At 47.0% G+C, this 15,308-nt stretch overlaps 1 protein-coding gene across 1 annotated transcript; it reads left to right on the top strand.

The window, feature by feature from the left end:
• Positions 1–781: 781 nt before the first annotated feature.
• PTH2 (parathyroid hormone 2) lies at positions 782–9,310 on the top strand. The gene is made up of 4 exons (XM_035136736.1): positions 782–785; positions 1,009–1,047; positions 5,409–5,466; positions 8,908–9,310. The coding sequence occupies exons 1-4, from the start codon at positions 782–784 to the stop codon at positions 9,308–9,310; spliced, it is 504 nt and encodes a 167-aa protein (XP_034992627.1).
• Positions 9,311–15,308: the final 5,998 nt, after the last annotated feature.

Here is a 15,308-nt window from a genome sequence, read left to right as displayed (position 1 = left end):
GGGGAGGGGGGTGGAATTATAAACGCCACAAAATCAAATCACATGCACCCTGCCAAATCTATAAACAGCAGAGCAGGAAATAAAAAACGCCTGGATAAAAATCAATGTTAGGTTAACAAAAAGTAAGCTCAAACAAATGTGCAAAACAGCAGCAATAAAACACACACACTGAATTAAAATGTCTTGAGGAATAATTTATTATTATTATTTTATTGTCCTGGAAAGTGGCAACAAATTTAAATGCCGGCTAGGTAAGTACTGTTGCATCTCCCCAACAGATCTTGCAGAAAACCCCTACCCTAAAGTTGTTCATGCAGAAGTCTCACTGAATTCAACAGCATTTCCTCCAACCCCAATAAATATGGTCTTAGTCTTGCTCTCTGTGTTCTGTCCACCTCCTACCCTTACGTAACTTGCGTGAAAACAGGGCAGATAGTCCTCCAGGTGAATTGCAGGCGTGGCCAGTCCAACCATTGGATAGAGTGAGTCGGCAGATTCTTTGGTGTTATGAAAGGGTGGCAAATTGTTACTTATTTAATTTATTCTTACTGGGTTGTATCCAGCTAAATTCTAGATGTGTTGAAATCATAGCTGCCAAGTTTTCCCTTTTCTTGCGAGGAAGCCTATTCAGCATAAGGGAATTTCCCTTAAAAAAAAGGGAGAACTTGGCAGCTATGGTTGAAATGATTGGGCCTAAATTAGTTGTGGCCATTAATTTCAATGGGCCTATTCTATGACTGACGTTGAATACAATCCACTGGATTTTTGCTGCCAAGCAGGGATGGGTGAGTCTGTCCATTTCTGTTTTCTCGTTTTCCCAGTCTTAAATTCAGTTCTGCGCATCAGTTTGCATTTCGTTTAAGTTCTCTTCAAAACTTATCAGCATTTTAATGCGAATTTCTCCTAATACTGTATAAATGTGTTCGTGTGCAATTTTGCCTAATATATTGATTTCTGCTAAGCAATTCCTCCTAACAAAAAGAATTCTTGCATGTTAGGCATTTAAAGGCACACCTTACCCTCTCTCTTTTTTGTACATTTTACTTGGTTGGACAACTGAGTTACAAGCACAGTTTTCAAAGGATGGCATTTTGAATCCCGTATCATTTCAGAAAGAGCAGGTTATGTATGGTAGGTTGCCCTTCAAATGCTAACCGAATCAAATTTCTCCCCCATCTCTGCTGCGAAGGAAATACTGTACATTTGCAGGGTTGTCTGCCTTGGGCATCGAAAACAACTTAGCCAACCTTAGGTGCTACACTGTACATCATGAGGGCAAAAGAAGAGGCTGCTGGATCAGGCCAATGGCCCATCTAGTCCAGCATCCTGTTCTCACAGAGGCCAAACAGATCCCTGGGGGGAAACTCTCAGAAAGAACCACAAGAACCCTCTCGCCTCCCCTGTGGTTTCCAGCAACTGGAATTCAGAAACATTACTGCCTCCAGCTGTGCAGGCAGGACACAACCACCATAGCCTGATTTGTGAGGTGGCCATTGGCTCTTTTGCCTCAGGTGGCAAAATAAAAAGCCCCCCCCCACCTCAGGGCATTGCATGGGCGATCTCCCTGCCCATGACTGAACCCTTCTCAAGTTCAGGCGAACATCTCTTGCGCAAAACACACACCAATCTAGTTGCCAGCATCTGCTTCACATCTGCGAGGGGCCTGTGTTGCTTTTATATTGGAATGTTTAGACCCCCCCTTAACTCTACAGGCTGAGACTTCCATGTCTTTCTGTTTGTTTGTTTGTTTGTTTGTTTGTTTGTTTGTTTGTTTGTTTGTGTTGGGATAAAAGTCAAGTGCCGCCTCTGAAAGCGTTGAGAAAATCAAATTCCAAGAGCTCTGGCCAGGTAGTAGATTAATTTTTAGAAAGTTTTCAATTGAGAATAATAAAACATATTCCAGTAGCAATCCAGTTTTTAGAAATCCAGGACAAGGCCCTGTTTTCGAGAGAGAAACATGAATAGTACGCTTTGACCTTGAAACTATGAAACTAGAGTTGATCAAGAATAAACCGAAACAGGGCCTTGTCCTGGATTTCTAAAAACTGGATTGCTACTGGAATTTGTTTTATTATTTTCAAATGGAAAACTTTCTAAAAAATTAATCTACTACCTGGCCAGAGCTCTTGGAACCTTCTTCATTTGATTTTCTCAACTCTCCAAGGCCTCTGAAAACGTTGCCTACGCCTGAGAGGCCTGGGCACCCGGGGGTGGGGGTGGGTGCCCGGCTCCGTTAATTTACGAAAGCGATTGAGCATCTGGCTCTGCATCTCTGATCCCAACGCCCAATTAGCCGCATTGGGGTCAGTGCTGGCAGCTGAGGCGCTATTGATAACTTCACTTCAGCGACAACAACGCCTCGCTGTGCTCCCTCCAGCAAAGTCGGGATCTGAATGTCTGATTAAGATATTCACTGACAAAACCCAGAGTCTGCTCTTCCCCACACCTTCTCCTCTCTTAATCCGCCAGGTCCTTTTAAATGTATGGTCCCATGCCCTCAGCAGGTACACCTCATATCTAGATATCTAGATACTGTATCTGTAGATAGGAAGCAGCCGTGAATTAAGCTGCTGTTATTAGACCCTGTATTCCCCCAGAACCAGAAGCTCCTGCCTCTTTCCACAGCAAATGCAAAGGATTGAAATATGGGTTCTGCTTGTGGACCCATGGCATAAATTGAGGAGCACTGCTGAATCTCTTCAGTTTTGGGAATACAGTCATACCTCGGTTTAAGTACGCTTCGGTTTGAGTACTTTCAGTTTAAGTACTCCACGGTCCCGTCTGGAACAGATTAATCCACTTTCCATTACTTTCAGTGGGAAAGTTCGCTTCAGGTTAAGTACGCTTCAAATTAAGTACGGACTTCCAGAACCAATTACACTCATACTTCGGGTTAAGTACGCTTCAGGTTGAGTACTCCGTGGACCCGTCTGGAACGGATTACTTTCCATTACTTTCAATGGGAAAGTTCGCTTCAGTTTATGAATGCTTCAGTTTAAGTACTCCGTGGACCGTCTGGAACAGATTAATCCACTTTCCATTACTTTCAATGGGAAAGTTCGCTTCAGTTTATGAACGCTTCAGTTTATGAACAGACTTCCGGAACCAATTGTGTACTTAAACTGAGGTACCACTGTACAGAACTGCTGCTTCGCTTCCAGTCTGGCAATTCAGCAGGCCTGCTAAAATCAAAGTTCTTCTTGGTGGGAAGAACTTTGCCATTTTAGGCCTTGCTCTTTTACTATATAAAGAATCCTGGGAACTGTAGTTTGTTAAGGGTTCTGGGAATTGCAGCTTTGTGAAGGGTAAACGGAGGTACCTAGGATTACTTGGGGGAAGTCAGGTGCTTTAGAAGCATGGTGTGTCCATCTTCCTTCTCCTTTTCTTCTGGTAGCCAGTTATTAAACAATCCCGGTTGGATGGCTGCTGATGGAATGGGAGAGGAGAAGCCAAATGGCAGTTGGTTTCAGCTGCTAGGCCCATATGGGGAAGCCAGGTGGAATGCCCTTTGAGAGGACACTTCTGGAGAAGGCTGCATCTAGCCCAGGCATCCCCAAACTTCAGCCCTCCAGATGTTTTGGACTACAATTCCCATCATCCCAGACCACTGGTCCTGTTAGCTAGGGATCATGGGAGTTGTAGGCCAAAACATATGGAGGGCCGCAGTTTGGGGATGCCTGAGCTAGCCTGACCGATGGAGTACATCTTTCTTCTCCCTCAGTCACAGCCAAGTAGAATTGCTGGTGATGGAGACAGTCCTGGAAGAGGAACCCCAAACAACAATTGCTTTCAACCAGGCTGGTGGAGCAGACCTCAATCAATATGTACATACCCTCCAACATCTGAACAGCAAAAACTGGACCACCATCTTCCCATTTTTTGTCACAAGAGGACAGTGACCATGTGATCGCTGCACAATTTCACACTGCAACCCCTCCCCCAATTGCTTTTTTTTCAGACACAGCACCCAAAAGCGTGTGTTTTGTGGTGCCACACAAGATCGCAACCCTGAAAAAAGCACTTTTATTCCCCCCCCAGGGGAAATTGCAGCACAAAATAATGCAGGGTCACGGCGCCCAAAATGGCTGCCATTCTCTCGCAATAAAAAATGGGATGTCCCAGTTTTTCCGGGACACTTGTGAGGTATGTGTGCATCACAGCAGCACTACTGCCTCTTGTAAATACCGTGGAAATGGTGGGCCTAATGATGAATACCAAAGGCCATGTTTGGCTCATGCCTGCGCTCCAACTTGAGTTTGATGCACAGTCCCTTCTCAAGAGTTGCTGTGACCCAGGATGCACTTCTTCCACCGCCCAACGCAGAGGCCCATCTCCTTGCCCTACCCTCAGTCGCATCAACTGCAACTTGTTTGCGTGCGTTTTAGCGAGCCTCGTGTTAATGAGACCCGGAGGGAAGTGAGACCACCCAACCGCCCACCCTCCATCGACAACCAAGCGGTGAGTCACGCCATAGTGTGGGAGCAAGTTTCATTAGTGGTGGTGCTGAATGAGACCTTTCCAAGTAGGGTCAAGGGGATCCGATAGAGATTGCTCTGATAATGAGAAGAACACAACCAGCCTAATTTCCCTGTCTTGTTAACATTCACATCATCTCCATATACACACACTTCCGTTTGCTCCTTGACTTCTAGGCACAAGTTCAAAAAGGTTTTCAGCGGGACAAAAGAAAACCTCCTGATCCTATGCGTAGAAGTCCCAGACCAAACGGAAGAAATCGCAGGACAAACACACCACAAATGCATATTAAACCTGTAATTCTTTTGCACTAAAAATTCCACTCTGTCTGTGCCTATGGACTTTTAACATCAATATGTTCTCACCGAAGTCTCCCCACTATCCCCCACAATAACATTTCCATCCTTCTGTTTAGTTCCATCATCTTTAATCACCCGTCCTTTATTTCTCTCAGTCACACTTTTAAAAACCCTCTCTCTCCCTCTCCCCCTCCACAGTCCATATTCTGACCCCATTCCTTGCTGTGCCTCATTATTTTCTTTTATTAGTGACACGGGGGCAACCCATTCCGATCCGATCCATTCCATCTTTTCCCGCCTCAAAGCATCACCCTGCCTTCCCATTGATCAGGACCCCAGACGCCTCCGCTTGCCCTCTGTGCTGATGTCACAAGCAGAGGCAGAGGGGTATAAATTCGCCAGAGGGAGATTGCTGGAGGCAGGAAACAGAGAACTGGGATACAAGAATCCCTGTGTTGTGCCACCAACATACATAGGTAAGGAATCCAGGGGTGGGAGCCTGCTGGTGTTGCCCAGAAGCGGGGTGACATTTGGCCCTTTCACACACCAATCCCTTTCCCTGTCTTTCCCTCCTAACCTCAGGAGCCATGGAAGCAGCGTTTGGAGCCTGCAAAAGTCCCAGGGCCACTTTAGTCATTCTCAGTTCTTGCTTGCTGCTGTCTTCAGGGGCTGTGATGCACAACTCAGGCAGGTAAGTTGAAGGGGTTTTTCTTTGTGTGGGGTTTTCCCCCTGACCACCTTTTCCATCAGTCATTCTAGATCTGTTAAAAACCATGATAGCCGTTCTCCATCTGAACCAGATTTACAGTGGGCAAGATTGGGCAGGGTTGGTATGTGTGTGTGTGTGTGTGTGTGTGTGTGTGCATTTAAAGTTTAGTAACATGAGCAAAGTCTTGCAAAAGAGTATGTGGCAGAGAAGGGGATTGGGAAAGGAAAGGAGAACGTTCTTCACCCAGAATAGTTTTTAAGAAGCCAGTGTAGCCTTGTCCCATCAGTCCCAGTCAATGTGAACGATGATCAGGGATGATAGGAATTGTAGTTATTCAACATATTGGTGGAACCAAGTTGACTATCCCAATATAGGTAGTGAAATAAATGGGGGATACCTTTTGTTGCCTTTTGGGGAACCTCCTCTCTCACTTTTTCAACTGTTGGTTGCTTCTTTCTCTTCCAAGTCAGGCTGGGGAAAGAAAATACTGGCTCTTTATCCTTTTTGGGGGAGATAATAGTTTTAGAATGGCTGCAGGAAGCTCACAAACCAGACTGACAACACTGTACACTTCTGTAACCAGAAGAGGCAGCAAGAAGGTGCAAAGGGAGAAGTTTGACGTTGCAGGAGAGGGTAAAGAGGGGCTGCACTGGGAAGGGTTAAGCAGAATGTGGATGGAGCGGGGGTTTTGTTTCAAAGTATAATGAGAGGTTCTAGAGTTGGAAAGATTTAGGGCTCTTCCAGACTGTCGAGATTTTCAGGTGAGATTCACTCACATACCTGTGGACTCGTGTCTCACAGTTACAGTTGATTGAGATTTCTTGTGCAACAAACCCCCGTACCCAAAAGATCAGATGTTTTGCAGTAAGGAAAGTGGCAGGAAAATGCACCGGGAAGAGGGGTGGCGGCACTTGCTTTGACACAACTGCCATGTGACCAACCTGCAAACAACTCAGGATGAAGGTTCATAGTCAAGGTTGTCCAATCTCCCTGCAGACAAACCAGGATGAACAAACAGGTTGTCTGGAAGAGCTCAAATAAGCCACAATTCTATTATTGATTTAAGGACTAGCTCCACCATTTTTGTCCATAATTTGCCCGTGGAATTCTTCAGCATGGATTCCAATGTAATGGCCAATTGCTTAGTCATGTGGGGCCTGCAACAAAATGTTGCAGTGTTTGTGGAGGCTTCTGTTCAAGATTCGAGGCCATCTTCTCCACCACCAACACCCCATATTTTCATATCCCATCCTCAACTGCTTCTCAGTATTTCATAGCAACTGTGCATGCTCGGTCCTTGGCCTGTTTTTGAGGTTACCTTCTCCTTAGGTATGTTCCCCCCTTACAGGTGAAACTCGGAAAATTAGAATATCGTCGAAAAGTGCATTTATTTCAGTAATGCAGCTTATTATTTTTTATTTTTATTTTTTATTTTTACAAATGCTTTCTTTTGGAAATTCCACAGTAATAAAACAAATAGTTACAATAATACAAAAATAAACAAAAATAAAGATCGCTATTAAAAGGTAAAGGTAAAGGGACCCCTGACCATTAGGTCCAGTTGTGACCGACTCTGGGGTTGCGCGCTCATCTCACATTATTGGCCGAGGGAGCCAGCTTATAGCTTCCAGGTCATGTGGCCAGCATGACAAAGCCACTTCTGGCAAACCAGAGCAGCGCACGGAAACGCCGTTTACCTTCGCGCTGTAGCAGTTCCTATTTATCTACTTGCATTTTGACCTGCTTTCGAACTGCTAGGTTGGCAGGAGCTGGGACCAAGCAACGGGAGCTCACCCCGTCACAGGGATTCAAACCACCGACCTTCTGATCAGCAAGCCCTAGGCTCAGTGGTTTAACCCACAGCGCCACCTGGGTCCCCTTAAGATCGCTATTACATTTCATTAATTACATTCCATTTATATTTGACCCGCCTAACGACAAATAATTACAATTACAACAAATAAAGGCTTGGCGTATCTTGCTTTGCATGTCATGCATCTATCTCATATATTGGTTTCACCTTTTCAGTTGCATTACTGAAATAAATGCACTTTTTGACGATATTCTAATTTTCCGAGTTTCATCTGTAAAGTTGTTTTCGGACTTGTGCAAACTTTGCAGTTTCCTTGAGTCCACAATAGCTCCCTCTTCTGCAGAGGCAGTGCTTTGTTTTTGTCCGAATAAACGATGAAACTCACAGCCTGGACATAAGTAATGGAGGGAATGACGGTTTTGAAGAAGGGAGCTGAAAAAGGCACAGAGAACAGGAGCCTCTCCAGACTGGTGTTTTATTGCGGGTGTATTCTGCAACATGTTCCTGAAACAATTGTAATGTGTCGGTTGTGGGTTTACTCTTCACGTTTTATTTGTCATTCTGCAAACGCTTCCTCGATGCTACCACAATATTGTTTTCCCGCACGACAAAAGTGGGGCAAAAATAAACCAGACTGTTTGGGGTAAAGAAAGTTATGGGATCCCAGCAACAGGTTATGGGATTATTAATGATTGTAGACAAAGCAGTATATGACCACCCCAAAACTTTTGCAGGCACAAACTGAATGGAAAGCAGAACCGTGCATGGCCAACCTTATTGCCTCATGAGAATGCACAATAAAACAGATGTCTGGAGGGGCCCAAAGTCTATCAGATGTCTAGTTGAGCAGTTGAACAGAACAGGGAATTAACAGCAGGGAATGCCTGTCCCCTCCTTCCCTCTCTTGAGAGCATCCTGGAGGAATCTGCCTGACAGAGACAGAATGCTGAAGGCGGACACTGAGCCAGCAATGCACCCGCCAGAATCTGAACTCTCCACCTTACTGGTGGAGGTGCCTCCTACGTTTCTTCCAGCAGGCTTGAGACTATGGGTTTCTCACTCCACTTCCTGCCTATTAATTAAGCTTCCATTATTTCCCACCAACTAACAGCCGCCAGGTTACAGTATATCAAATTCCTAGCGCAGGGGTGGGGAACCCACAGAGCTCACATTTGTTGCACTGCGGCTCCCTTCAGCGCCAGCCAGCATGGCCAATGGTCAGGGGCAGCAGGAGTTAAAAGCACCTGACTCCCCTCTCGTCAAAGAACTGTAGTTTGTGAAGGGGGCTGGGAATTGTAGCTGTGTGAGGGATAAACTACAGTTGCAGGGACTTTTTGGGTGGGTGCGCTGTAAATGTATTCTGTATACGCAGCCTAGATCTTTATAAATATAATTAGTCTTTATTAAGGCACCAAAAGGCTTGTTTTTGCTGCAACAGGCTAACATGGGTGGCTTTCTGGAGATTGCACATTGTGTGGGCAAGATCTTAGGGGGATCCGTACTTGTGCTGTGCTTCCTTCAGAAGGCAATATTGGGATGCCTCCTCGGTTCCAATCTACTTGTTCCCTCCTCTGGAGAACTCAGGTTTCCTATACTTTCTCTCCCAGCAGGCTCTGGAGACGTGAAGTGTCCCAGTATCCTCCACCAGGGGGCATCGTTGACCTCAAAGGAGCCCTTGTTCCCTGGAGCCTCCGCATCCCATCCACTACCTTGCGTGACTGGATGCTCAAGTGGATGTCCTCAGATGTCACCACCCCGTGGGCTGAGGACAATGAAGATGAAGGGCAAAACAGGAAGTCCCGCCTGTGGGGCCCAGCAAGACAGGAATCTCCGTCTCCTAAGGGCCAGAAGGTGGCGCTGTACCAGGCCAGCTGGGTCCCAGGTTGGGTAGGGAAGCGAAGTATTGTGCTAGCGGATGATGCCGCCTTCAGGGAGAAAAGCAAGATGCTGAGAACCATGGAGAGGCAGAAATGGCTCAACTCCTACATGCAAAAGCTTTTGGTGGTGGAGTAAGATGAAGTGGGGGAATTGGCAGGAGGTAGAGCAGGCATGGAGATGCGAGGTGCAACAAGGGTCAACCCAGCTGCATTTCGCCTCTCAGAACCAAATCCAGTGTATTGCTTGAGTGACTGAGTTGACTGAGTTGGCTTTTCCACAAGGAGCGGGGCCCAAAGCAAAACAACTACAGTGGAACCTCGGTTTTCGAACTTAATCCATTCCAGAAGACCGTCCGGCTTCCGAAAAGTTCGAAAACCAAGGATCAATGGGCTGGCTGCAAAGTCAATGGGGGTGTGGGTGTACCCAGCAAGGGGCAGGGGGGCAGCTGCCCCCCCTAGAAGCAAAATTTTTTTTGAATCGTCCTGCTTCACGGTGGCTGCAGCTGAGCTGGAGACGCGTTGGGGACCCACAAGAAGAGCCTGAAGCAGCTCAGCAAGGCGCAGCGGCATCGCTAGCCTTCTGGCTGCCCGGGGCAGCAAATCAGAAGGCACGCCGCCAGGGGGCGGGGCGTATGTCGTGCACATAAAGGCTACAGATGCCGCTGGAAGGAAGGGACCCGTGCGAAGGGAAAGGAGGAGCAATAGAGACAGGGAAACGGCTTCCTCCTCCTCTCCATTTCTCCCTCCCCTCCTTGAGCTCCAGCGTGAGGTCAGCATGGAAGCCACGTCACTAACCAGCCCAGCCCAGCCCCGGCGGCACCACTTACTGCTCCTGCCAGCCGCGGCCCGACGGCATTCCCAACCCCACTCGAGCGCGCAGCTGCTTGGCCAGCCCTCCCTCTCCTCCTCCTACTCAGGCAGGGCAGTCGTCGGTGGAGGTGGCGAGGGGGCGCCGCGCTGCCCCCCACAAAGTGGAGCCCGAGGCCCCCCGCCCCCCTATTGCGACGCCACTGGCCGCACACACGCACTCTCCCCCAGGGCAGCGCCCAGGATGAAACTTCTTCCCAGAGTCAGTTTCACCTGGGCTCCGTAGCCCCGCCCATGTTCTCACTTTGTGGCCCCTCCCCTCCCGTGCCTTGGCCCTGCCCCTGAACGACCATGGCTTGCCCCCCCCCCTAGTTTTGATCCTGGGTACGCCCCTGAATGGGGGGGGAAGAAAAATGTGGCTCGGAAGCCGTTTGGCTTCTGAAAATCATTTTGAAAACTGGAACAGTTACAGTACTTCCGGGTTTTCAGCGTTCGGAAGCCGAAACGTTCCAAAACGGAGGCATTCGGGAACCGAGGTTTGCTTGTATACGAAATACAGAGCATGTCAGTAAATGGCAGAAATGAACCATTAGACAAACACAGAATAAATTATGTATATATACACACACACACAGGTTTAAGTACATAAATAAAAAACAAAACAAAACGAGTTAACTGACAACTGACAATAAGGTTTCCGGTTCTGATCTTCCTGCACTCAGAGGTGAGCGGTGTATCAGCTGACCACCTAGAACAGGAATGGGCAACTGGAAGTCTGGAAGCAGCATTTTACCACCCCTCCACCTTAAAATGCTTTTTACCACTTGTGCTTTGGCATAGCTCCTGATGCCAGGGAACTTGGACGCACCCAAAGTGCATCCACGGTTGAGTTGCTCAGCAATTTCTCCCTAGCTGAGAGCCAGGCAAAATCTCTTTCACCCCTGCAGTTGGCATGGCTAGTTGGTGACTCTGTAGGAGTCCAACCCCCATAATCACCGCTAGGCTCCTCCAGATGATCTATTTATTCAACATTCATCCTCATTTCTTTGTACAAAGCTGTATGTGCTGGGTAGACTATGGCTGTGTACACATAACTGGCTTAAACACAGCGGGGTTGTGTCATTCCCCCCCCCCCCCAAAGGCCTCCTCTTATAGCTGCTATTACAGGCATAGGCAAACTCAGTCCTCCAGATCATCCCTAGCTAACAGGACCAGTGGTCAGGGATGATGGGAGTTGTAGTCCCAAAACATCTGGAGGGCCAAGTTTGCCTATGCCTGGATTAGGTCCACAGTGGGTGAAAATGCAGGTACAGTGGTACCTCGCAAGACGAATGCCCTGCAAGACGAATTTTTCGCAAGACGAATGCGTCTGATGGTGACTCGCAAGATGAATTCGTTTTCCAAAAAATTTGTCTTGCGAATCGTGGTTTCCCATAGGAATGCATTGAAATGTAATTAATGCATTCTTATGGGCAAAAAAAGAAATTTCAATGCATTCCTATGGGAAACCGCGATTCGCAAGATGAATTTTTCACAAAACGAATTGACTCGCGGAATGAATTAAATTCGTCTTGTGAGGCGCCACTGTACCTGCATCTTCCCTGCCTGCCCCACATATGCAGGTCTAATAGCAGCAGGTGCGTGTGATTTAGATTGGGGAAATGGTTCATTGGAAATGATTAAGCCTTGCCTCCATAACATCACTGTTTCACAGTGGACCTGTAATTTATTTAAAGTGAAGCGGGGGGGGGGGAAACACTTGGGGAGCCAGTAATGGATTTTCTGCTTCATCCCTTAGGTGGTGAAATGTAGAAGGTCTGTTGCAGTAAAACCCTTAAAGAAAAAGAGATTCAGGTTGAACAAGATAATTTAGAGCTGGATGGGTCCTTAGAGGTCGTCTTGTCCATCCTTGCTCAGAACAGGAAACTTGCAAGTACAGCAGGAAAGGGGAATCTCTGACCCTCCAGAGATTTTGTTAGACTCCATCTTCCATCAGCCGGAGTCAGTGCAACCAAGAGATAGGGATGATGGGAGCGGCAGTCAAAAGGTACCCCCATCCCTGAACTATGCCATTCCTGGCTGACAGCCACCTGCAATGTAGGAGAGCCCGCTAACTCCTCAGGCAGACCACCCCACATACAAAACACGTTTTACAGTTGAGAAGGGTCTAACATTCTGCCCAAATCTGCTGCTCTGCAAATTCCACCCACTTTGGTCTCGTCCTGTCCTGTGAGCGACAAATAGCAAGTCTGTCTTGAGACTGTGTAGCAGGTGGATTTATTACTGCATGAGCCTCACTAAAGGCAGTTGTGCTTGGTTAGAAAAGATGGTCCCTTTGCGTTGCCAGTTGGCCAGAGTTGTGGGAGAAGGGAAGTCACAGGAAGGTCACCGAGAGGGTTGCCTCTGCCCTTTGCTGAACACCTGTTTCACACTCTCTCCACTTATGTTCACTTCAACAACATCTGTACTGAAATTGGAAGGATAGAGAGAAGTTTAGGAAGGCCTCTGTGCTTGTATCTCGCACTCTCCACTTGGCTGTTTTATTTTACCTGTTCTAATAAAATATGAGATTTAGTTTGTCTTGTTTTGTATTTCCTCTGTTGGGGAATGAACAGCACAACAACGAGGTTTCTCCGGGGAAAGGGTTTGCAAGTTATTTATTTAAAAAATTATCCCTCCTAATATTTATATGTATACCAAAAGTGCAAACAGTGCATTCAACAGAATTTCCTAAAAGCTAAGTAAAAAACAACAAAACTATAGGAAACAGAGCAATGTGTAAAAGGGTAAACTAAAAATTAAAGCGTCTCAGTCCAGGCTTTTATGATTTTCTGTGTCCATGAATTACATAAGGGCAGTGCTTTGTCTCTGGGGAGATGCAGGGGGACGCATATCCCTAAACATTTTGTGAATCTAAGTTTGGCCTCATTGAGGGGCAGTATTTCAATATGAATAGGAAAATGAGAGTACCCCTAAACATTATTTTTAGGGGGGGTCACTGCATAAGGGAGGGCATCTAAAAGGCCCTAAAAGGCCCACTTCTCCATTATCAACAAGTGAAAATCCACAGGTTTTCCAGCAGGATCTCCTCAATATATTAAAAACCAGTGTGTTCTGGTATTAGGTATCCTGTTCCCAAGTTTTTGAGGGCTTTACATGTCCGCAGCAGAACACTGAACTTGGCTCAGTAGTGTGCAGAGTTTTCAACGCCACTGTAATATGTGTAAAGCTGGGTGTCCGCCTGAGCACCCTAGTAGCTAAATTTTATACTAGTTATAGCTTCCAAGCCAGGCAGAAGGGTAGTCATATGTATGGGGCAGTGTGGTGCAATGGTTAGAGCACTGGGCTAAGACCTGGGAGACCAGGGTTCAAATCCTTATTCAGCCACAGCGTTCCCTGAATCGCCTCAGGACAGCCAGTCACTCACTCTCAGCCTAACCTACCACATGGAGTAGTTGTGAGGATAAATGAGGAAGAGGAACCATGCGCATTGTCTTGAGCTCCAGTTAACTAGCCTGCATTCAGGTATGGTACCAGCTTAGGACATGCACAGCATCTCCCAATTCAGATGTTTCAGCGAACAGAGCTGGGCATTAGTTTACTGGAAACCCCTTGTGCCAAATCACCTAATGACCCTCCTCCCCATGGTTTCAGCTAACTACAATATGAAGCACTGAGAACAAAAGCACGAAGAGCAAAACTCTCCGGCACCCTGCAGACCAACAGCTCCAGCCAGCATCACGAAAGGGCAGGGATGGTAGAGGTGGAGCCCATCTAAACGGCCAATTGCATTACAGGTTGTTAAAAGACAGTATCCAGCCCAACACAGATAGGCTCAGAAGCAATCTTCTCCTTTGGCGATCACTCGTAGCCAAAAAAGATTGTCTTCCATGAACACAATTTTAACAATGTTAAATTGTTAAAATTCTGGATCCAATTCTGGATCCACACGTCCTTCCACAGTGGGGATATTGGTTTCCAGGCGGGAGTTGATCACTGTGTGAATTTGCCAAGCATGCCTTCCTCTTAGCACATTTCTCCCTTGCGTCCCGAGATCGAGTTTCTCCAAAGCCCACGACACCTTTGGTAAAGGCTGTTCTCCAACTGGAGCGCTCGCAGGCCACTGTTTCCCAGTTGTCAGTGTTTCTACTACATTTTTTAAGATTTGCAATAAGCAAATAACTTTTGCTTATTGCAAAAATTTGCAGAAGCAATAAGCTGCTCAAAACCTGTGGAAGAACAACAGGGTAGGGCTATTTCCTCTGGGTTTGGCTTGTGGGCACCTGGTTTGTTGATGCACACAAGACAGGCTACCAGGCTAGATAAACCTTTGGTCAGATCTATCCGTGCTCTTAGCCTTCTTGCGAACCTACAACTGCAGCTGCGCTGTTTGCAGCCATTCGATCCGCAGCACATTAGCAGGGGATCCTGTTTCGCTCCTTGCCACGAAAAGTGTCGCCCTGTTCTTTTTTTAGGGATAAAGAAAGCTGTGTTATGCCAAGTCAGACCGCTGGTTCATTTAGCTCAGCACTGGCTGGCTGGCAGTGGTTCTCCAGGATTTCAGATAGAGGTCTCTCCCAACCCTGCCTAGAAGTGCTAGGAATGAGCACTGGGCCCTTCTGCATGCAGAGCAGATGTCCTTACCGCAGAGCTCATTCCCTTCCCGCTAGTTTAGCATGTCAGGCTGCTGTTAAACGAGTAATGAAAATCCCGTTCTGGCAGGTGTCCGCCAGCAGTCTCAGCATCTGCTTCACGGGAGCAAGACCTGCTGGAGATCATTAAGTCTGACACTCCTGTGCAGATCCTGTTTTTGTGAATAGCTCCTATTTCCCCAAATTGACTTAAGTTGTGGCTGGGCTGTGATTGAATCCCACCCCCAAAATGGAGACAGCTTGGTAGCCCCTCCCTCCGTAGATTCTGAGCTCCGTCTCCCCTGGACCTGTGCTGATCAAAGACATCGACACTAGAGAGATGAGCAAATTCAGAAGAGAAATGTTTATTCAATCAGTTCATTTACAGGGCCTCTTCTCCCCTGTTCCCAGGTCTCCTGTCCATAACCACAGCCCCACATTCTGATCTCTCCATTCTCAAAGCAGGATGAATACATTTGTTCAGAGTGAAAATGTAGCAGCAGGGATGAGGGGGCAGCTAGTAGGTGTGCACAGTTGTTTCATCTACTGCAGGGCTGGCGAATGGGGTTTCTATTTTTTTAAAAAATAACGTTGAAGGCCTAAACATTCTCAGGGGCTCCATTCCAGGGATAGGGAAGTTGGTTGGGGTGAAAAATAGCAGTACGGTGCTGATGTGAAAAAGAGGACAGGACTCCT

This window comes from Zootoca vivipara, chromosome 13 (genome assembly GCF_963506605.1).
Source record: "Zootoca vivipara chromosome 13, rZooViv1.1, whole genome shotgun sequence".
In the NCBI taxonomy this organism is placed as follows: Eukaryota; Metazoa; Chordata; class Lepidosauria; order Squamata; family Lacertidae; genus Zootoca; species Zootoca vivipara.
Note: the sequence above shows the minus strand (reverse complement) of the source record. Positions and strands in the feature narration are given on the sequence as shown.